The 22,201-nt window shown below is 50.8% G+C and overlaps 12 protein-coding genes across 12 annotated transcripts; 2 read left to right on the plus strand and 10 right to left on the minus strand.

Annotated features, from left to right (window-relative positions):
* Positions 1–1,146: 1,146 nt before the first annotated feature.
* M409DRAFT_38183 (uncharacterized protein) lies at positions 1,147–2,804 on the minus strand (the record flags this gene model as incomplete). The annotated part of the gene is made up of 4 exons (XM_033810880.1): positions 1,147–1,853; positions 1,945–2,171; positions 2,222–2,549; positions 2,600–2,804. The coding sequence occupies 4 exons, from the start codon at positions 2,802–2,804 to the stop codon at positions 1,147–1,149; spliced, it is 1,467 nt and encodes a 488-aa protein (XP_033659435.1).
* A 226-nt stretch (positions 2,805–3,030) lies between these two features.
* Positions 3,031–4,251, plus strand: M409DRAFT_71589 (uncharacterized protein; the record flags this gene model as incomplete). The annotated part of the gene is made up of 1 exon (XM_033819238.1): positions 3,031–4,251. One exon carries the CDS (start codon positions 3,031–3,033, stop codon positions 4,249–4,251), a length of 1,221 nt encoding a protein of 406 aa, XP_033659436.1.
* A 198-nt stretch (positions 4,252–4,449) lies between these two features.
* On the minus strand, positions 4,450–5,688 carry M409DRAFT_30954 (uncharacterized protein; the record flags this gene model as incomplete). The annotated part of the gene is made up of 1 exon (XM_033810140.1): positions 4,450–5,688. The coding sequence occupies one exon, from the start codon at positions 5,686–5,688 to the stop codon at positions 4,450–4,452; it is 1,239 nt and encodes a 412-aa protein (XP_033659437.1).
* An 865-nt stretch (positions 5,689–6,553) lies between these two features.
* M409DRAFT_61561 (uncharacterized protein) lies at positions 6,554–7,060 on the minus strand (the record flags this gene model as incomplete). The annotated part of the gene is made up of 1 exon (XM_033814799.1): positions 6,554–7,060. The coding sequence occupies one exon, from the start codon at positions 7,058–7,060 to the stop codon at positions 6,554–6,556; it is 507 nt and encodes a 168-aa protein (XP_033659438.1).
* Positions 7,061–7,478: 418 nt separating this feature from the next.
* M409DRAFT_61562 (uncharacterized protein) lies at positions 7,479–8,437 on the minus strand (the record flags this gene model as incomplete). The annotated part of the gene is made up of 4 exons (XM_033814800.1): positions 7,479–7,789; positions 7,848–8,028; positions 8,085–8,213; positions 8,267–8,437. 4 exons carry the CDS (start codon positions 8,435–8,437, stop codon positions 7,479–7,481), a joined length of 792 nt encoding a protein of 263 aa, XP_033659439.1.
* A 548-nt stretch (positions 8,438–8,985) lies between these two features.
* M409DRAFT_61563 (uncharacterized protein) lies at positions 8,986–9,492 on the minus strand (the record flags this gene model as incomplete). Its single annotated transcript, XM_033814801.1, has 1 exon — positions 8,986–9,492. The coding sequence occupies one exon, from the start codon at positions 9,490–9,492 to the stop codon at positions 8,986–8,988; it is 507 nt and encodes a 168-aa protein (XP_033659440.1).
* Positions 9,493–9,948: 456 nt separating this feature from the next.
* On the minus strand, positions 9,949–10,701 carry M409DRAFT_61564 (uncharacterized protein; the record flags this gene model as incomplete). Its single annotated transcript, XM_033814802.1, has 1 exon — positions 9,949–10,701. The coding sequence occupies one exon, from the start codon at positions 10,699–10,701 to the stop codon at positions 9,949–9,951; it is 753 nt and encodes a 250-aa protein (XP_033659441.1).
* A 431-nt stretch (positions 10,702–11,132) lies between these two features.
* M409DRAFT_30957 (uncharacterized protein) lies at positions 11,133–12,749 on the minus strand (the record flags this gene model as incomplete). Its single annotated transcript, XM_033810141.1, has 1 exon — positions 11,133–12,749. One exon carries the CDS (start codon positions 12,747–12,749, stop codon positions 11,133–11,135), a length of 1,617 nt encoding a protein of 538 aa, XP_033659442.1.
* Positions 12,750–13,271: 522 nt separating this feature from the next.
* On the minus strand, positions 13,272–14,069 carry M409DRAFT_30958 (uncharacterized protein; the record flags this gene model as incomplete). Its single annotated transcript, XM_033810142.1, has 1 exon — positions 13,272–14,069. The coding sequence occupies one exon, from the start codon at positions 14,067–14,069 to the stop codon at positions 13,272–13,274; it is 798 nt and encodes a 265-aa protein (XP_033659443.1).
* Positions 14,070–15,252: 1,183 nt separating this feature from the next.
* On the minus strand, positions 15,253–16,887 carry M409DRAFT_30959 (uncharacterized protein; the record flags this gene model as incomplete). The annotated part of the gene is made up of 5 exons (XM_033810143.1): positions 15,253–15,437; positions 15,497–15,699; positions 15,751–15,983; positions 16,044–16,730; positions 16,789–16,887. 5 exons carry the CDS (start codon positions 16,885–16,887, stop codon positions 15,253–15,255), a joined length of 1,407 nt encoding a protein of 468 aa, XP_033659444.1.
* Positions 16,888–17,344: 457 nt separating this feature from the next.
* M409DRAFT_61568 (uncharacterized protein) lies at positions 17,345–18,629 on the minus strand (the record flags this gene model as incomplete). The annotated part of the gene is made up of 2 exons (XM_033814803.1): positions 17,345–18,021; positions 18,338–18,629. 2 exons carry the CDS (start codon positions 18,627–18,629, stop codon positions 17,345–17,347), a joined length of 969 nt encoding a protein of 322 aa, XP_033659445.1.
* A 967-nt stretch (positions 18,630–19,596) lies between these two features.
* M409DRAFT_61569 (uncharacterized protein) lies at positions 19,597–21,408 on the plus strand (the record flags this gene model as incomplete). Its single annotated transcript, XM_033814804.1, has 1 exon — positions 19,597–21,408. One exon carries the CDS (start codon positions 19,597–19,599, stop codon positions 21,406–21,408), a length of 1,812 nt encoding a protein of 603 aa, XP_033659446.1.
* Positions 21,409–22,201: the final 793 nt, after the last annotated feature.

The following is a 22,201-nucleotide window of genomic DNA, read 5'->3' on the forward strand; positions in this document are numbered from 1 at the left end:
CCAACGCCCTCGCCCAGTTCTTCCCCGGCGGCTTGGACGGTCTTGTAGATACGGACCTATGGCGGGTGGCACTGAACGCGATGGATGGTATGTACTTTATGCGTATAGGGCGTCCGAGCGCTGACATCTGCAGAATGAACTCGACCACCGCCTTCTCCTCTGCGGGCGTGAGATATTGCTGCTTCTGGGCCTTCGTTTGCATGGAGGGCCGGCCACGCGACCGGTGATGCAGGGTAGAGTGGGGAACACCGCGGTGATCTGCAAGAGCACGATAAGATTTCGGCACACCGGCGGGAGCGCCTTCTGCAATTGCTCTGTCCATTCCTGGCCTGCAGGGTGGGTAGTTAGAGAAGGAGTGAAGACGGGGGTGAAACTTCTCTGAGGGCAGCGAGCCGAAGCCACGTGCTTATGGAATCTTCTAGAGTCTCCTGCGCCACATCTCTCCGAAATCCGTTTGCGTGCGCCACTTCGCTGCTTGCTCATGTCGACGATTTGAACGAGACAGCATCACAACGAGGACTTTTCCACTCGATAGTCTCGGCATAGCTTGAGAATCCCTACAGCTAGCCTTTAGTAACCAAAAAAATGGAGCAATCGTGGGAATTGGGTGGCTGAGACAACATCGCAGAATCAAACGCAACCAACAGTGTCAACCAATACCCGCACCGTCCGTTGTACTCTTTGGATGAAAGCCTAAAGATACATCTCCTAGCTCGGGAGATATCTTGCCCTTGACGCCGTCGAAAAAGTGAGCTTTGTCTAGCCTTTCCGCAGTACTTTTCGCATGCGGCGCAAAAAGTGTCTCGCCACAGGGTGCGTCTCAGGACGCCGGGAAAGACGTTATGGACAAACAGCACCGTTTTCGAAAAGTTGCGGCGGAGCAAAGGTCTTTGCGGAAAATTTGAGGTTGAGGGTTGGACATTAAGCGGCAACTTCATGTTTTGCGGGAGAACAGACAGCAATAGTCGCAGCCCGGAATGAAGGCAAGAAACGATCTGCGAGGGCCAGACTCATTTTCGACCTCGAACTACTAGTTACGTGTCACCCGGTGCTCGGAATGAGAGGGACGTTGGTAAGTCGAGTTGAGGTCCTCGTTGTGATTCTAGTCTTCGGACTGTCTCTCGACTGTGTAAGAACCGATTTCCCTTACGCAGTTCGCTTTCGAGCCACTGCTCGAACCCCTCGAGAGCCGGATTTTGGGAACGAGACTGTGAAATCCCGATGCAGTCTCACGTCGTCATCCCCCGTCTCGTATAGCACCATTTCCCATCGCACCGTCCTCGCGATGGTCAGATAGAGCTCCATATGTGCCAGCTGCATGCCAATACAACTGCGTGACCCTTTTCCAAAAGATAGTGTGAACTTGCGAAGCGACACTGCTCCGGGTTCAAGCCAGCGATCAGGATTAAATGTCCATGGATCGGGATAAAGCTTCTCATTGGCATTGACGAAGATAGACATGGTGCTTACGGGGGTGCCGGGGGGGATCATGAGTCCGCGGTAGCACAGGTTCTCATGCGAGACGCGGCAGCTTCGTCCCGTCAGACCAAAATTTAGCCGATTTCCCTCCTGAACGACCGCGGCCAGGAAAGGCAGTCGTTCTAGTTCGGTCCAGGAAGCACCTGGGCCGACCGTCTCAAGCTCTTTCCGCAAGCGATGAAGGGCCCTCTCGTTCCTCAGAAGATGATAATGAATAATGCTCATGCTCTTTGCGGTGGACTCGCTCCCAGCAGCGACTAAAAGAATCGCCTCGTGCTCCAGACGTGCGGCGCTTCGTTCCACTTCCGGAAGAGTTGGGCTGTTTCGCAACTCGTCGAAGATCGTTCTCATGTCGTTGGCAGTTTTGTGTGCCGCTTTGTCACGTGCAACGCCGGCAACGATAGCCTCGACATCAGCTCGAAGTCCCTATAATGCCGTCAGTGTTGATTTCCCGGTCGACCTGACGGCCGCAACCTACACTCCTCCAGTCTGCAAAAGTTTTGATTGCTCTTTTCACTTCCACCCACATAGAACTCGGCGTGAGCCATAGTATTGGGCCTACAGCCCAGCCCAGCCAAAACATCAATTTTCCGTAAGCCAAGAAAACTGCCATGTTTTCACGAGCAGTCGCAGCCTCATTAGGGTGTCGCACGAGATTGCAGTGGTTTCCAAAGCCGTACTGTTTCACTATGCTGACGGCCGGTCAATTGCGAGTTCTTCTTAAGCAAATGCTGGGACTTACTCTTGGCTAAGCCCAAAATACAAATCGCTCAGACAAATTACTTGCTGAGTGACTTGGGCCCGTTCAATAACCATGTCTAGACCATCGAGTCTGTTTTGAACGAAACCTTCAAGCTTTTTGACCATTGTTCTGCTGAAGAAATTATTCAGTGCTTCGCGTCGTCGCCGATGCACGTAATGGGACTTGGAGGCGGCCAAAGATGAAGGCGCATTAAGACCATCAACGTGATAAATATCCTTGTCGCGAGCATGACTGCTCGAGTAGATCTCATCGACAAAGGTGTAGTCCGCAATGTGCACTTCGCGCGGATTGACTCGTATTACAGGACCTATAGCCTCCCGATTAACCCAAGTCACGAAGACAGGCCGAGCGACATACCGTAAATCTTGTGTAGCCGTTCAATCTCCCAGATGTAGGTACCGTCTCGAAAGACCTCGAAGTAGATCTCGTAAAGGAATGTAAGAGCTGCCAGCCTGGGTCCGGGGATATGTGCCAGCGGGCCAAAGAACAGACGCCAGGAGGCAATGATGCCTAGCCAGACAATCGCTGTCCCAAAGCCGAAGATCAACACTTTTACGAACATGGCTGTGACCGTGGAGACACATGTGAAAGCACAAGACGTCAAGGCACGTAAGATACATATATTCTACGGGGACACAGGCTTATCTGCTTCACAGCACCGGTGCCTCATCCCAAAGCTTGAAAGCTCGTCGTCGGCCATGTCGTCACAGGTAAGCTCCCGTTGACCGACGGATATATATACAGATCAGTGACTCCGGTTGCTTGTTATCATTCGCCACGACATCGACATGGCTGTAGCACATCCCGATCACGATCAAGTTTTGATTATAGGTGCCGGTATAGGAGGACTGGCACTGGCTCAGGGCCTTAAGAAACTCGGCATCGGATTCTCAATCGCCGAGAAAGATGTGTCTGCCCGAAGTCGCTCCCAGGGCTTTCGATTTCGACTGCAGGCCATGGGCTGGAGAGGCCTTTCCACGTGTCTTACACCAAGTCAGTTGAAAATCGTGGAAGAGCTCTTCCCGGAATCGTCTACCTCAGGTTACAAGATCAATGCCATCACTGGCGCGCTACAGGACGCTGTCTTCCCACTGGCTCGGTCCGGTGGCGACGAGAGTGCCTACACCGTCGATCGTGCGCTGTTAAAAGAGTTCTTGGCGGACGGTTTAAGCGACAACATCTTCTATGGGAAGACTTTCCGACGCTACTCCGTCACCTCGAGCGGAGTGCAGGCCTTTTTCGAAGATGGAACGTCAATGGCAGGTATCTTACTGGTCGGTGCAGATGGAGTTCACTCGAAAGTAGCTCAACAGACGATCCCATCACGACGACTTCTCGATAATGATGGTCGTTTCATCACAGGAAGAACAATGCTCACCAACGACTTAAGGCGGCGATCGCCGGTTATGGTGGACCGCAGCTGCCTCTTTACAGACCCGCACTCTCAATCGCAGCAGACACCACTCATTTTGGTCACCGATCCTGTGCGCTTCAGTCAATCAGCTCAAAGCTTTACTGACGCTGGACCTCTGCAAGACTACATCTACTGGGTACTTGTCTCGCGCTCAGAGACTTTTGGCGAGACCGCAGAGGCTTGGGACCGCCTTAGCAGTGCAGAGGCGGCAGATCTCAGTCTCAAGATTACCTCGCACTGGGACTCTGGAGTGACTTCGGTTCTGGAGCTGCAAGAACGTGGAAGCACTCGTGCATTAAAGGTGACTTCGGACGCACCTGATATCTTTGAGTGGCAAACGTCGGGTCGAGTCACGCTGCTGGGGGATGCCGTGCATGCTGTGACGCCTGCACGGGGGCTAGGGTCGAACTTAGCAATACGGGATGCGGCGGCAATGGTGGACATCATTGCAGCTGGCGGAATCAATTGCAGCGCTGTCGCAACTTATGAGCACAACATGAGAGATACGGCTGCGTCTGCGATCTTGCACGGCTTACGAGAGTGTGAGCTGACACTGAAGCATCTTTCTTTAGAAGAGTGCCATTGTGTAGAGTAGACTACTTTACGTATATTTTGTACCAAGGCGAGCTCTGTTTGTCGTACCGTTGTGGAATTTATCGCGCCCACTATCTCATGTAAATATCATGCACGGCTTCAGTGGCCTTGCTGTACGCGATTTGAAATGGAAGCGACGGTTTCCCGGATTGCGAAGTGGGCAGCTCTGTCGAGCACAACCGGAAACGCAGAGTCAGCGCTACCACGGGGCTACAAGTGGCATGTCGCCTACGTATTCAAGGTCTAGCCAATTCTCGCTCATGGCCTTCTCCATAAGATCGCTCGCAGACGACATCTCTCTCATTTGCCACGGTTGCAATACTTCATGCACTTGCCACAAAATGCCCCGCATCTCGTTGGTATTTTTGGTGTAGGTCCTCATCACATACGGAGAGTTAGCGTCTGTTGCTGGTAATCGTTGCATGAGCAACGTCAAGATTAAGTGTAGCCAGAGCAGGTTAGACTCCGGTCGATAGGTGCGCCACGTCATCTCCGAGTCTTGCCTATCATCGGTGGCGTTTCCCAGAATCAAGCAACGCATGTAGCGATAGATGTCGTACTGATAGGCCCTCGTACCATCGCCATCAAAGAGACCAGTAACCTTGCTCAGATCATGAGAGATGATGTCTCCATTGGGCAATGTGCACCGGGATAGTCCATAGTCAATGATAGTCGTTCGTAATGGAGTCACGTAGGAATGTAGTGCACGTGGCTGGATGCAGATGTTGCCAGGGTGTAGGTCTCGATGCTCGAAATCGCACGACTGTTCGGCTCTCGCGACAGACTGACAGATCTGCCAAAACACGTCCCAGATCACGCAGACCGTGTCACACTCCCCGTTATTGATGGCTTCTTCAAGATTGTGACCGGCATACTCCATTTCTAGTACGGCCCATAGCTGAAGATCTGAATAGCTTGCCTCGCACGCCGGGTCGGGGAACAAGCTCGGGGTTTTGCCACATGCTTTTTGCTTGCGGTCCCACGATCTGTGTGCGTTAACGAATGCCAACGTTGGTCGACCTTGGATGACTCGCACATCCCTCAGTTGCGTGAAGCCGCTGACTGGGCTTAGAGCTTGCATGGTTCTGATTTCTTTGGTCACGCTTTGAACATCGCTCATCATTGACTGGCCCAAAATAACTTCATTTTGTCCCTGTGGACTCGTCCGACTTATATGCGGAACAGATCTCAAAGGAATGATCTTGAGCGCTGATCGCTCGAACTTGTCGTCCCTGGGCCCTGTATCACAGACGCAAAATCTATAGACCTCGGCAAATGCTGCTTCTGCGATCTTCTCCACATCTTGGTTGAAGTATTTTGCGTGCCATGCGGGAAATTGGATCACGGGCCCGGAGCATAGCTCCAAGAGGTCTTTGAAGTTGTACAAATTGTTACCACTTTTGTTGAGGTGCTTAATCTCTCCCGTGCATTCGCTCATATTTCTGGATGTAGATCCGCGTTTGATGTTATAGGCCTCAACTCACAGAGCTTCTAGGCGCTTTTTAAAGATGTACCAAATCCCCAGGGGGCCCGGGTTCAGTACAGAGTACAGCATGCTGTGTGACGGTCCAGCCGTAACGCTTTGGCCATCGAGGCCCGTTGAATGGATGTAATACGTATCGCCAACGCAGAGATAAAGCACAGTAGCGCATGTTGAGCACGATATCACGGCCATATCACGACGTCCGCTAACGCTACCTAGTCACATGAGGGAATTTGGTCCACTGTAACCACGACATTCGACTGTCATCGCTGCTGCTGAAGGACGTGTAAATCAGGGTAGACAGTCCATATACCCGTAGTTGTACGGACTGACGTAAGCCGCTCTCCATCGTATAGACTACGAAAACTGAGGCCAGTCTTCGCAACGGTGCCAACAATGTTCGACGCCGCACAAGTCTGTAGTCTATAACTCACTTAGTTAGACCTGTCTTCACTCCTCGGTGAACATCGACATCTTTCTCTGCGGCTCTGGAAATGACGTAGCAGTTCACATCATTGTTTAGAGGATGGCTCGATTTGGCGTCCCCTGCAAATTCACATGATGCACAAACGAAACAACAAGTTCGCTGTACTGTATAGGATACGATACGCTGCCTTCTAAACGATTTTCAACGATGATACTATGGAGACAAGTGGAACCTCTCTCAAAATCGGGCGCACTGGGCTATATTCTGACGACAATTCTCTATAATAGTCCTAATTACTTTTCCAAGGCTTTGTGCTAAGTAGCAGCATTCCGAGAAGAACCTGTTATTCGACACAGGTGGGAGACTAGTCTACATCGCGGTACTCTTGCGCCTTCAGTCGTTGAAATGTGTCAAGTCATAGTAATCTTCTAGAAGACTATCGTCGTCATCACTATCAAAAGCGTTTGGGTCGTCAACATAGTCGCTATCTTGAAGCTCATCGTACGAGTACGCTGTCTCGCTGTCGTCTTCGTCTTCGTCTTCGTCTTCACTACCGACTTCGTCCTCGCTTTCGTCCTCATCGTCATGCTCATCATCGCTCTCATCATCGTCGTCGACATTCTCTTCATCTTGATCGCTATCTTCCCTACCGTGTCCGTCATTGTCATCGTACTCTTTATCCTCGTCTCCGCACTCAACTCCACGTTCACCATTTCTGTCTTTGTCGTCGCCCCAACGGTAAGCTACGTCTTTTCTGATGTCATCTCGATGTTGCCCTTCATTGACTTTGACTCCAAAATTGACTTTAAGGTTGGAAGCTTGTGGAAATTGAAGCTTCTCAGTAGAGGGAAGATCTCGTTCATGCGTATCGTCTTCGAATCGCCCAGACCAATCATACATTTTGTCGGCTAAGAGTGTGGTTGTGGCTAGGAGAAAGTATCGACATGTTCGCCAGTTATATCCATGGGAGCGGAAGAGGGGGGTGGGGTCGATGCACTGCGAAATCGTGCGGATCGCGCAAGATACTCGTATCTCCAACGCGTTACCATACTTGTCACCTTGGAGTGGCTCCTTAGCAATAGTAAATTGCTAGCTAGGGACAGGTTTTGTCGTAACAGTAGTTCGGCGCGTCATCCAAGTCAGGAATGAATAGGAGATGTTGATGAAGTCTAGGTCCTGCAGAATAAGCCCTTCTGCTGTCCAAAGACGAGAGCTCTACTATTCTGCAGGCTATGCAAGTCACTGCGGAGTGCCACCAGCCAAAGCAGTATCTACCAATTACGAGTCCTCACTTCTATTCCCCATCCCGACCGCCACCTCATACAGCTTGTGCACTCTTATCTACTCTCTTGAAGGGCCGGCTAGTATCGCCCATAGGGAAGGTAAAGCGTATCGACTCCTGACACATCAAATTTCCCACCGTATAGTACCCCAACATCCCACTCGCGAACGCAAATCCCCCTCCTACTTTGTTTACAGCGATTGAAGTTTCGGTCAAGCCGTCGGCCTTGAGAAAATACCCGACAGAAACGAGCGTGAAGGCCATTTGCACGGTGAAGAAGATGGCGATGTACACGAGATTTAGAGGGATGGAGCCTACCAGGAAGAACAAATTCCACACTGCCCACACTGGAAGGTAGATTAGCACAGTCGTAGACACAAGCTTTGGAGTCGCTGCTTGACTCACTGAGCACAAAGAACCCAACTGCATTATTGTACTGCGCGCTATCAGGGCCACCGTACGCGTCGGCCACGCCAAAAGACGGGGTGACAATGAAGCCAAACCCGGCGTAGAAAAGACCGAAGGCAGCGAAGACGGTGTACGCATACGTATTGCCGAGTACAAGCTCCCAGTTAGCTGACACGAACTGCGTGAAGTCAGAAGGACTCTACCTGAAAGGTGTGCAATCGGTCTTGAACTTACCATGCCAACACCAGCGACTCCGAAGAAATCTCCGATGAACGCATTGGTCACGCTGACACCACGCCATCCCATGAGAGCGAACGAGAGAGTCGTCAACGTGGTCGAGAAAGCACCAGTGGCCAATGCAGTCTGCGGTAAATCTTAGCATCAAACCTCCATCGCTGCCCCCATCATGTACTTACGGGGCTTCCAAGCTGCGCCTTAATGGTAACGGGCACTGGGATATAGAGCGGCTGGGTCGCCATTGTACTGTTTGCGAGCGAAGACGTAGCAGACTGTTTTTCGTAAAAATCACCGTTGGTTTCGACATGGTGCAAGCCTGTAAGCTGGTCTATGCGGTTTTCGTGTCTCATGGTTGGTACAGGGTTTGACGAACAAGAGTGACTAGATACGAGATGAGGGAGCAGATACTTTCATTTATATAGAGGACCTCGAGGAAATATGACGATTTTTAGCGCTTGCAACCGGCGGAGGATGTCGAAAAAACCAGCCGCTCGTTCTAGGCACATCGTAGACTATCTCACCTGCATAGTGCCCTCGAAGCTCGACGTGTGTATGTGGTCGAAACCAATCAGGCAGCGTGAGCCCAAATAGCAACTTTTCGAGCTACGGCCCGAACCGAAGCCTTTCCCAACGTCACCTCTCAAATCGCGTACGACACGAACAAGTTTAGACCAGGAGGGATTTGCTATATGGTGCAACGATGGTCTTGACGGGGGAATTCGCGCCAGATGTATTCAGCTAGCGTCGTTTGTGGAGAGATGCTATTCCTTCAAAGTAACTAGGTCTACGACCGACTTCCACAGAGCCGCAGCAAACAGCTTTATGCGCTAATCCAACAATTCACGGCAGACGTCCGTCCGATAAACACTTAGAAGTGCCTCCCACACTCATGCCTGCGCTACTGCTGAGCGTTTTGGAGCGCCTGGAGACTTTTCGATGGTGGAACATTGCCCATGCCTCCACGGCCCAATCGGTAGACCGGGGCTGCGATGTCTCCTCTCTTCAGGTCGACATCTTCGTCGAACTGGAAGATGAGCACTTCAGAATGTGCGGTGACGTTCTCAAACTCTCCACTTCCTGATAGCCCCGGACGTTTGGGAAGTATGGTCGACAATGTATTCACCTCCTGGAATGGAGGCTCTGATCCACGGCCTGGGTGAGGCTTCACAGAACTAGTAGGCCGTATATTGCCGAAACCTCCACGACCATTTCTCTGGGTGGATCGTCGGCTTGTCGTTCCAGAATTGGATGCCATTCTTCTTGTCGTTGCGATCTTACGAGCCGGGTGCAAAATCAATGCGAGGCTCGCGCATTTACCGTAATGATCGTTCGCTAACACGGCGTCGAGTATGGCGTCGGAGTGATGTACGGAAGAGGAGAGATGGACGGGAGAGACTTGTACCATCTTTTGTTCAGTGTTCCTGGTTTAAGTACATGGGAAAGGTGTAGTGGTAAAGGGGACCTTTGGTCGAGGACATTTCAGTGAATCCTGTTGTCCTATACCAAGACTGTCGATGTGCATTGGCTCGCTAAGTCGTGGTGATTGGCGGAGGTCAGGCTTGCCTGACCAGCGGGGTCACTAGTCTTCTTGCTGGTACAGTCCGCGCGTTCTAATGCAACGCCATGCCCAGAATCTGTAGTCCGTGGGTATTTAGAGGTAAATTCCGTGTAATTAGCTGATGGTAGACTGATCATCACCAGCGCTACATTCGGAGAAAGAGGCTTTTTCCCGGATGGCAGCACCACATTTTCCGAGACAGATAGAGCGGGCGCATGTTGGTATCAAGCTGATGTATAGGTGCCCTGAAGGCTTGCGATGCAATGCTCTGTAGGAAGACATACACGCTGCAGTCGTTCTAGATCATCTACTGTACGCTTTGCGGGTCTTTTGTCGCTTCCTCAATGTGCGCAACCTCTCTCGAGTAGGACTGCCATCTTTTGCTAGATGCGCATTTGACTGTAATTTGTTTCCTTGAACCTCAATGGCAGAGGTTTGGTCTGCAGAACCCTCAGATCTAGCGACTTTGCGAGGAGTATCACAGTACATAGCAGTCTCGCGATGCTCTTCCCTGGACATATCGCTGTTCAGGTTTTTCCTTCCTTTATGCTCAAGTTGTGGTTCAACATCGTTGCTGACTTCCTCCCCTTGCGTTTGGCAAGGATGCTTCGAGTTTTGATGTTTCGGATCAACATCATTACCAAGAGACGTAGGTTGGACTTCATCTTCGATCCACCGTATCATGTCTACGACTGCTTCTGAGAGCTCGTCGTCATCTCCGACTCCATCGAGTGGCTTCGACCTAAGAAGAAGGTGGGGATCTGATTCCTGCAAAACTCCTTGGTTTTCGCTACTCGTATAGTCCTCTGCTCTTCGTCGCATTCCAAGGCTCCCTAGGTCCCAAGTATGGAAGGCATCGAATAGAGATTGCCCGTGACCTGCACTCAACTGTGCACTCGCTTGAACTTGTTGGTCGCATATTGCCCTGAGAGACGCAGCCACGTCGTTATAACGCCCGAAACGGTGAAAGAGGTGAGCGATGTCCTGTTCGAGATTGGCTTCGAAAGCTGCAATAGCCTTTTCCCACTCAGACCTAATATCTGAACTCAATGGCATGTTGATGTATGTCGTACTTGAATTGTAATCCGCGTAAATGAAGTTGTTAACGTGCTTGCGTTTGGTCACTCGTGTGATCGTATCGCCTAATTATACCACCATTGATTCAGAATCTGCGGTCTGCCCCACCTGTTTCGCCACCTACGCCACCTCTTCGGTATTAGACTCAAGAGCAAGGGCGATGATGGCGAGCAAATGACCATATGACGTACCGATTCTACATGCCAGTGCTTCCTGTGATATGCCGAAAATGTCACACGAATATTTCGCAATTGTCTCAGTGAGCCATCGACTGGGATGCGAGATTCAGCTCGCCCCGTATTGATACTGGAACCGATCCATGGAACTCAGAAGAGGAGAACTGCTTGAGATTTTCTCTAATTTTCGGATACAAGTTCGCGGAGGAGGAGTCAAGACTCCAGCAAATGCTCTCAAGCCGTTATAGTCAACGGCACTGTATCTCGTGTGACGTGGAATCGATCGAGCAGTGCAAGGTTGACTGCATCTTCTCCCGTGCCACCGGAGGTTAAGCGTTGCTCGGTCAACACAGATTGCATGATCGGATATTCTCCGAACAGTTGGAAGACGTCTGCTCCTCCGGCATCACCATAAATTGATCTCCATACTCTGAACAGGTAGCAGGCAACCTCGTCTTTGACGTTGGCCACGGCCCAGCCTTTCTCCCTCGTCCACAAAGCGTTGTTCAAAGGGGCTCGGAACTGTTCAAGATGAGCTAGTATCCCACTACCATCATCAAAAGAGACCTTGCGGCGGTTGGCAATTCTCGGGGGTAACAAGTCAGAGAACGCCTCTCGAAGGATGAACTTATCGGTGGTTTCCCCTTGATCTTCCTGGTGCAGAGAAGACTTGGGGAGTCCCATGGCCCAGTCGACAACGCGGGAATCGAGGAACGGCACCCTAGCTTCGACAGAATAGCTCATGGTCGCACGGTCGAGGCGCCTGCATTCGGTATTGCCAATGTTCGCCAACATAGCTCGACGAGTCTCTTGGAACTCTTCACAACCGAGACCACGGAACAGGCCGTATCCTGCGAACAGTTCATCTGCGCCTTCTCCACACAGCACTACTTTGATTCCGTGTCTGCGTGCCGCCTTGGCTAACAGCATCGTCATCAGCCCCTCTGCCACTATCATCGTGTTATAAGACTCCGTTATCCGAACCGCCTCATAAATCCCCTCTTCTACGTCCATGGGGTTGAAACAGCACTCGACGAGGTGAATGCCGATGTAGCTTGCCACCTCCCTCGCGGCGATGACATCTGGAGACCCTTCCATGCCAATGGTGAAGGCGACAATGTCAGGCCTGCTTCTAGCAGCGAGTGCGGCAATTACACTCGAGTCCAGCCCACCAGAGAGAAAAACACCGATTGGTATGCCCGAATCCGCTTGCATTTGATTTTGTACGGCGCCTTCCAACAGGGCGAAAAGCACAGCTGGCTGGTGTGCGGACATGGGCCTTGGAATGTCGCAATGGTACAACCCTACTCCAGCAGGATTTACAAAGCCCCCAGCCGGAACCTGACGAACGTCTTTAACGTTTCCTGGCGTTTGCATTAAGGCTTTGACCTCTGACGCAAAGTACCAGCGATCGTCGTCTTGTATGTAGTAGAGTGGCTTTACACCGAAACGATCTCTCGCGGCCAAGAAGGTGCCCTTGACTGCATCGTACAAGACGAAGCTGAAGATTCCGTCCAACAGCGGTAACGAGGCCATCCCTTGTTGTTCATAAACATCCAGGATAGCTTCGACATCAGACCTAGGTGCTGAGTGCATTTTTGAGTAGGCTGAGTGAAGGGTCTGGTAGTTGTACAGCTCGCCATTGCAGACAAAATGAAGCCGCGATCTCCGAACGAATGGCTGGGCGCCACTTTCAACCCCAACAATGCTAAGTCGCTGGATACCGAGCGCAGCCTGATCTCCCACGAACGTCGTGGCGCTATCGTCGGGTCCACGGGCGTGAATAGCTTGTAGCATGGAATGTATGCTCTGAGCTCCTCCACGACCTATCACCGCTGCAATTCCGCACATGGTGGGAGACGCTCCGACTAGCAGAGCTTTGAAGAATGGTAAAGACGAGCAAGAGTACGCATCAGAGATGGGTGAGCTCTCCTTATGTACGAGTTGGCTGATCTACTATACCTATCGGGAGGGTCGGCAGTAAGACATCTAAAATATAAGCTCCGATGCCGGACAACATTCTGGCACTGCTTGTGCAGTACATTTTCATTTTATGAACTATACTCGTGCAGGTTTACTGATCGGGACTACTTGTCATGAGCTTTACAAGGTGATTCATCCGCGTCATCAAAGATGAATTTCCTAGTATGCCCGTCCAGATAGAGCTGGGGGCTACAGTACAGTGACGACTCGGCATTTCTTAGTCTCTACTCTGATTTTAGTCGACCAGCGTCATGAGATGATCTGCTTCTACACAATAGTGCCAAAGGTGCTGTGCTTCTCCCTCTCAAAGCTGGCATTAATGCACGACACCCGACAATCTCAGGGTCGGCAGCCTTACATTCGATTCTCACTCCAGCAGCCTGCAACTCTTCAAGAAACAGTCCCATCTTCGCAGCGCCAGACGGCTCCTTCAATGCCCATGGTGTATTCCTCCCAGCTCACTGCCACATAGCCCGCCACCCAAAGTTCGGTACGGGGCCAATCGATGGTGCAGTTGTGAGAGCGCGAGCATTCGAGAATATCTATTACTCGAATACCGTCTTTTCGGCGAACCACGTCGGTGATCCAACGAGGAGGACTACTCTTTAGCGCCCAATGCACCTCCGTTTTAACGATTGCAGGTTGGCTAATGAACATGTCGATGAAACTGGGCCTTATGCCCTTACTCTCCAACCAGGCATGTTCAGGGTCCAAAATGAACGAGAGAACCAGCTTCGAAGGGCCAGCGCGGTGGAAGATGCTGTCGTGCTCGGCTATCGTCGTCTCGTTGCGAACGACCATTGTGTTTAGGACAGCCGGAAATCGGACTACACTATCGCCTTTTTTCTTGAGATGTTCCAGCATGATGAAAGAGAGGTCGGCAGCATCGACTTGGCTGCCGCTGCTCCAGTCGAAAGAGGTGATATTGTTTTGTCCCGGTATCGAGCTTCCAGTTGTATTGGCGATCCAATGAGACTTCGACGGCTGAATTGAAGACAAAAACAGGCAACGACCAAATTGCTTGATGGTTTCTGACCACTCTTGTGATACCCGCTGCATTCGTAGAAGGTCCTTTGGTGGCAACTCCGCCAGAATCAGGTCGCGAAGCTCCCCAATACCGAACAGCTTGGTACCCACGTCACCGCGAGAGAACTGATCGGTGGGCGTTTTCGGTTTTATCATCGACATCTTTATCGCTCTCGTGTTACTGCACTGTATCCAAGGCCTTATGAATGTCGTGAAACGGATGAACGTGGCTTCGCAGAACATTCCGGTCCTGCGGCCGTGATAGTCGGGCAGTGGTCGATGAAGTTCTAAGACGCCGTAGGCCACTACCGGGCAGTTTACGTCTCGAGGCTTTTATAATGGTCTTAAATGGAATGACGATCACCGTCGATGAGAAGATTTCGCGCCCGAAGATCTTATTTTTGGTATTGCGCGCGACCGCTCGATTATCTCCCATGCCACAACAAACAACTATCTGGGAAAGATTATTGTGGTTCTCTGATCGTGCTGCTTTTTGTACACCTCGCCATCTTCTCGCATATACGGTCTTCGCTCACAGCTGTGAAAGTAGAGAAGCGCTGCCATGTCGTTTTGCAAGCAGTCCGAATGTGACGAAGCCGTGTCTCGGTCTCGTCTAGACAACTACGTTCGACACGTTCCACTCTGTCGGATGTCGTCTCATAGTGTAGGTCAGTCCCTTCGTCTGAAGGTACCCTCAACAATTCGTGCATCTCGTCGAAAGATACAAATTGTTTCTCTGTTCCGTCCTCCTTCGCGACGTGAAATTCTTCAGGTGGCTCGAGCGATGTCTGAAATGGACGCCAGCAGTTCGTTTGCGCGAACCGGAATCTCCAAGCTGGCCGTCTTTGAGGTGGTTGAGGGAACATGTAGGTGTCATTGCCGCACGTTATCGTTGACCAATATCGAATAGACATGTCGCTTTCTGCAAGGAGTTGCTCTTGGGACGGTGGGAAGGATGTAGACTGAATCCACGCGTCTGTTGTGTCCTCCATTGCCAGAACTAACGTCGCTCGCTAATAAAGTGTGAGGGCATCAGAACATGAAGAAGAGAAAACACGCACGCTTAGACATACTGTAAGTTATGGGACAGAATGTTGGAATATTTTCAACAGGGAAGCTCCATTCCTTCGGCCTTCCTGTTCGTTCTCTTTCTGGAGTTAACGTCACATCTCTGCATTGTGCACCCCGGCAGGTGACTTGCTATATAGAGATGGGCGCCGTTTTCTCTCACAAAGCCACCCGGACTTGAATTACTTCGTGGCTCCATCAAGTTTGAACCCACCGGGCATCAGGCTCTGAAACACAGCATCAGGGTCATACTTCGCTGCAACATCCTTCAGCATGTTTAGACTACTCGCCCCATAGCTAGTAGGGGGTCTTGAAACGGGGCGGCGTAGCCCATGTGCAAAAAGGGATGGCTGAGATCAGTCGACTGAGCAATTCTGTTGATGCCGCTCACCCAGCTTTCCAAAGCTGTGTGAATAAGCTCATCGTAGGCTGCAGACAGCCAGGTCGGACTGAGTAGGATGACTGGGAAATGGCGTAAACCGCTGGACTCGACATCCATTGCTGTCTGTACAGAGACATACCGATGAGATCATCGCGAGTGTTGTTCAGACCCATAGCATTTTGTCCATGATTTTGCAGATAGAAGCGAGGCAAAGGGTCGAAACTCCACAGCCATTTCACATCCGAGAGGTGGGAGTAGCGGTCGAATAGACTTTTGGTCCAATCATGGATAGCCTTTACGACTCTCCGACTTTTGATGACAGTAACTGTGGCGAACATTGACCTGTCTGGGTGAGGAATATGATACAAAAGACTCATTGCACGCCAAACTTACCGACGAACCGGATGCGCCGATTGCTCCGGCGAGCTATGCGAAATCCAGTCCAAGAGAGATGATCGATAAAGATTGCTGGCCAGCTGTGGCTGGATTCGCGTGAAGGGTAGCAGGGCGAGGGGCGCCTGTAAACCCATAGTATTCCAAACATAGCTGGTGATTTTGGCGTCACGCGTCGTGCTGTTCATGCTAATCTCCAGCCTCATTCCAGATGCTGGATCTTTAGCATTGGCCTGGTCGTCCAGCTCAGTTCCTGATGTGACACAACAATAAACACAAGAGATAAATCATACCTCGACGAACCCACTCAAGGCCTCCAATACAGCATTCGTCGCCTCGAAAGGGTAGACGATCTGACCGCCCCATATCGGACTTTTGGGAAGGGCGGCGAAATCAAACCGGGTCACGAGACCGAAGTTGCTGCCGCCGCCCTTCAGAGCGACGAAAAGATCGGAGTTGTGTGTGCCGTTGGCGTTGATGATTTCGCCTGTGCCTAATACTACCTCAAAGTTGACCATGCTGTCGGCGACAAATCCAGCACGGGAGGAGAACATAGAGATCCCGCCGGTAAGCGCCAGACCGCTGGTGGCAACCCAGTTGCAGCAAGCACCAGGAATTTTAATGTCGGTGTGGTCGAGTGCCTTCAAGATCTGGTAATAGATGGTCGCGGATCCTGTCTGAACGACTTGGCCATTCGATGCGACAGTGACGTCGTTCAAAGCCCCAAGGTCAACGGTGATGCCATTATCAATGTCGTTGTCGCCGGCGTTGGGGGCGCCGCCTCCGGATTTGACCGCAAAAGCGCAATCGCCAATCATGAATGTCCGAAGAGCTGTAGATACATCGTCCACCGATATAGGTTGGAAGATGCAAGAAGGTCCGAGCTGGGCTGCCTCTGACCAACGCTGGCCCAGGCCGGCATAGGAGCTACTAGACGGCCAAACCAGTTGTCCAGGATGTCCTCTATCCAACCTGAGACACTGTCCTTGGTCAGTGCGGTGAATTTGAGCGTAGCGGATGTGGATGTAATTCACTGACACAATCTAGAACATTGGGAGGCATGATCTTTCCTCCCGTAAGCGTAAAAGCGGTTGCCGAAAGCAGGCCGATGGCAACAGTAGTTCTGGCGAGGCCCATGGTACCACAAGGAGCACAGATTTACAGTCACGAAGAGTGCAGTGAGATGATGGAGATGATTTGGTGAAGTACTTAAGTATCGGAGCTAAAAGAGTACATTTATATGACTACATTTGAGTATTGGCAGATCTCCTCTCCCTGACAGACTACTACAACGCTAGTAAGACTTCAAAAACACTGCTGGAGATCACCGAAATTTTGTTGTAGATCGATGGGAGGAGAAAGGGGAATACTGCTCGGTTTTGGTCGGTCAGATTCCAAGAAGCGAGATTCAACCTCCCTCAACGCAGATCCACAAGCACGCAGCAACAGGATGCTAGGTCATGCTTGATGTGTCATTTAAATGGTGATAAACTCCACTGCTCCACTCTGCTATCCTCAACTGCGAACGATCTTCGCCAAATTCGCTTGCTAGAGATGCCGCGAGCTTAGTCATACACGTAGATCGATCTTTAGGTCAGCTCATCCACACGACCATGACTCCCGCTATAGTTCCAAGTATAAGTCGAGGGTATGTCGTCGCGACAGCTGCGCTCCCATACCGAGACAAGTCGGTGGTGAGAGGTCTTGCTGCTGTCGCAGAAGCCGTACCATCTTCGAACAGCGGTAAAAGCGAGGAGTGTAAAGATGGCGGAGCAGTGGAAGGTGGACGGATAGAAGAATTGGTGTAGGGCCGGTCGTGACCAACAGTTAGACTTGGCGGCAATGCGCCTGAAGTTGTAGATGAATAGGCGAGTACATACTTCGTGATAGTGATGCCACTAGTAATGGTTGTGTGGAATCCACTCGACTCCCACGGCACAGTCATGATGGTTATCACGGTTGTAGTAACGACCCTAGAGCAGAAGTCACAGCCCAACAAGTCCGATCTTTGGCCATCCATTGGTTGTATCGATGTGAAATAGCCGTCGGTCTGAACATATGGGTTGACTGTGAGCCGGGACGGGCTCAGATCTCCCGACTGAACAACACTTGAGACAGAAGGCGTCTGGCCTCCATGGCACCCACCAGTAGATATGAGACCGGACCTGTGGTCGATGAACATCGATTGTATAGCATGGCTGCAGTCCCCCGACAGCAGCTCAACGCCGCAGTTATAAGGCGGAATCTGAGGCGAGTAGCTGTATGTTGGTGCTGAATAGAACAGCATCGAAAAGAATGTGAGCTTGCATAGATCCGTTCTTTACATCACACAGTCAGGTATATGCAACTTTGCAGTAATGGTGCGGGGGTCTGAGACATGTACTCAAGGGGGCCACGATTGATCAGAGTTCAACCAAGTTCGACATTTTAAGCAAAGATAGACAGTCTATTTGAAAGCGACGACGATCCCGTTTGAAGTAACTTTCTCATTACAGATCTTGTCGCGTCGCCTTATCATATTATCATCCTCACCACTGGCTCTTCCAAACTCAAGTTCCGCATTGCTCCATGGTCTACGGCTGCCAACCCTCAACGCCGCTTCTGGTTGCATGTGTGGTGACGATAGCCATGATGAGTACGTCAATAGTCGAATGTGCTCTTGCCAGCAGGAAGGCGCGCTTCTCTCCAGCCAGCAGCGCATCAAACAGTACCTCAAAACAGCCGCAGCCAAAAAGGCAAGCCTCTCGGCCGAAGAGCGCACAATCTTTGCAAGGGCCGACGTCGACGAGAGCCTCTTCGTTGTACCACCTTCCTCCATCAGCTTGTACTCGCAGTGCCTGCAGACGTCGCAAAGCAGGAATTGAACGCTTCTGGCGCATCGAAAAACAATACGAACCGGCTCGAACAAGATGATGTCGTTTTTTTCCACAATCTCATGATCTCTTACAAAGCACCTCCGTGGGGAACGAGGCTCTCTTAGGTTATCTACTCACGTTTGTGCGAAGTGACCAATTTTTGTGGAGTGGAAACTAAAGAAACGACCCGAAGGGAGACTGCTGACTTTGGCACTAATTGTGACCTGCTACGGTCGAATCGGCCTTACATATGGTTCTATATTGAAACTTTTCCGTCCAACGTTTACAGATCACTTCTTTTCCTTTAGTCAAAATGCTTCGTGCCGTCTTCTTGAGTTGTGTAGAGCCCCTAGACTATAGCAGTCATTCACTGCGTGGTGCGGTTCCTGCCGCTTCTTATAGCTGGAGTGCTAGAAAGTAGACAACTGCCGTTATCCACGGCGTAGAGAAAGGACAGAGACCGACGTTCTTATGTCCCTCCCTACAACGAGCCACCCGCCGTGGCGAGCCACAAATGCAGTCTGAACCTTTTGATATTCCGCTCTGCTTATAGGAGCATGTTGTGCATATTCTAGCAATCTATAGCTATTCTTGTACTTGAATGTCGTCGAGTCGCAAGAGATTATGCATTCAGTACCGACAGCATTCGTAGTCAACGATCTTTGAGCTCTGTGGATTTGTTTACAGTATACTGCTATTCATATTTTGGCGGAGGTTATTGCATCAAGGATGGCCCCAATAAGTTGCCACTTGTGTTATTGTGACTCGTATACAGTACAGGACCCGTGGGAGTGAGTGAGAGAGAGAGAGAGAGAGAGAGAGAGAGAGAGAGAGAGTGTGTGTGTGTGTGTGTGTGTGTGTGTGTGTATGTGACAACCGAATGACACCCCTTGCTGCCCAGGGATGGTTTTGAATATTGTAGACTATATGTCTCCCGGAATTCGTCTGCGTTTGTATATTGAAGCCATAGAGTCTCACAATATACATACCCATGGTCCCGGATACGGCATGGTTCCCATGTGGAAGGTGGAATATAGTGCCTTCTCGGCCTCCTGAAAATCTTTCCAATAGCTGGTTACCTGTGATCCTTTCTGGGACGAAAGGAGCGCGTTTTATACGCCAAGTTGCAGCTGTCCAGAGAATAGGTAACACTGATGTCGAGATTGCGATTTATGAAATGACCGGTGCATCGACACTCTCTTCGACCTATGCTGCACAAGGCTCATCAGGGAACGACTCTTGCAACATGGTTCAACTGGATGCAGGCTGCTTGCAGACGTTCAAATCGTTGCCGAAGCCATCCCTGTGGAGCAGCATAGTCTACCAGAGACCAGTGGCGGGAAAGTTATATCGGAATTTACCCGAAACCATGCTGTTCACGACACCTGTCGTATCAGACCGTGCTAGGAGACAATTCTACCATCGAACAGGGTTGCATAAGATTTTCAACAGATCCACGATCGATGAGTTCCTCTCTCCATTGTACGCCGCATTACATCAGTGGGACTCTGCGTCTGAACTCGTTGGCTCATGGCGACCAAGGACCCAGCGAACTCTCAGACTGCGTACTACATGTAGGACACTGGATGCTCTTCCGAAGCCTTCTAGCTGCAGTGAGTCACAACCACGGAAAAGAGATCAACATGAGACAGGGGATCTCCAGATTCGCAAAGAATATAGGACGACATCCGTGCAAGACTGTACTGCGAGAGACACTAGTGGGGACTTGCATGGCCGGACGACATGCCGGCCAGGGGCTGTAGGCCAGGAGCGATTGCCCACCGGCCAGGTGTACGAGAAAACTCATGGAATCAAAGGAACCCAACAGGAGTCTGTGCGTGACTGTACTACGCAGTCTATTATCAAGGAATTGCATGACCGGATTCTTCCAGAGCCTCATACAGGCGCTGTACAAAATCACGCTTCTCAAGCGCAATCCTCGATGCCGCACCCATATGAGATCAACTTCCTTGGCCTACCGGCGGAGCTCTGGTTGATGATACTTGACATTGAAGATACGCCACCGTACGAACAAGCAGGCTTTGCATGCTCGTGTCGCAGGGCGCAAGAATTATGTGATGACATCTGGAAAGACTGTGTCCCAGCCGACAGTGGAGGCAATGCTACTAGCACCTGGTTGCAACAATACTCCGCATTAGACCGAAGCGTACGACGATCAATCGAATCTACAAAAGGGGTTCTGCCCTATCCGAACATTTTCAGTCTCTCCAAGGATATCGAAACTGTCTATTTCAAGGCGGGTTATGCTCGATGGTGGGCTAATGAGGGAAACGCTGATACGACACCGTATTCATATTGCATTAGGTTACTCTGGGACTCGTACTATCTTGCCCGTACGATTGATTATGTCGTGCCCGACCTTAACAAGGTCCTACATGAATTCGCTGACGGCCGTGGTCGGGCAAGCCGGGAACTCAATCGCGCAATCATTAACGACGAACCTAAGGTCGTAGAAGTGCTGGTGAATCTCGGATGGGACTTGACTGTAAGAGATGAGGAGGGAGATGCGCTCCAGATAGCTTCGTTTTGTGGAAACGAACGGATAGTGCAGACTCTGTTGAATGCCGGAGCAGACGTTAATGCCGCAGGTCACGGAACTTATGGTTCGGCAATAGAAGCAGCTCAAGACAATCATCACACTGGTGTGGAACGGATGCTCCGTCAAGCTAATGCTGACGGGTTTAAGAGGTCAAGTCGTGTCGAAAAGCCGGACGAGCCTTTTATCACTCACTTCGAGAATGTCAAGAGTTCGTGGTGGACTCTTGGACCCTTGTGCCGGTGAGCGAGGGGCGCAAGTCATTCTAAATTGTCACCATCGCGTGGAAGAGCTTCTGCTATCGGAGAGAATCTCGGACCACGCACGAGATTAGTATAAGAGACTGAAATTCGGCAGACTGTATAGTACATGTTACTGTAAGATCTAAGCTATCGCAGCATATCCTTAGGATTCCGAGTAGGCACATAGGAGCGGCTATTCGCGAATATTGAGTAGTTAAGATTTGTGTAAGCAGAAGGGGGACAAGAAAAGGTTCAGACTGCATTTGTGGCTCGCCACGGCGGGTGGCTCTTTATATGTATGTCATAGACTTGATATAAGACACGCAAAAGGAGACACCACAATCGCCGGTCACTGTACACCGCTCATAGATTGCTTTCTTCCTTTCAAATCAAAACGCTTCACGCCACCCAAGCATCTTCTTGAGTTACAAACGAAGACTTTTCCGCAAACAAATAACAGCAGCCTCGGGCTCTTCCAGAGGCTAAAATGAGTCCATCAGCGCAGCAGTAGATCGGGAACAGAAGGTCTTAAAGGGGCCGTATCGGTGAAATGCTACCATCCTCGTCTTTCCAGATGAATTCCATGGTGCCCATGTTTGACCTCTGTGATCGATGCCAGCTTTTCAGCTGAAAGCGGCAATCGGCGGTGTGGAAGAGCGACTCCCACTCGCCTAGCGTTCTTTCTTTTGCACCGTGCAAGGTCATCATCAAGATGTCCAACGCCCTGCGAGGTTTGTCAGCAAGTGGACTTGTGAGTATTGGAAGATACCTGCCTGTCGGATCGATCGATACGAGAA

Source organism: Zasmidium cellare (assembly GCF_010093935.1).
Source record: "Zasmidium cellare ATCC 36951 unplaced genomic scaffold M409scaffold_79, whole genome shotgun sequence".
Classification (NCBI taxonomy): Eukaryota; Fungi; Ascomycota; class Dothideomycetes; order Mycosphaerellales; family Mycosphaerellaceae; genus Zasmidium; species Zasmidium cellare.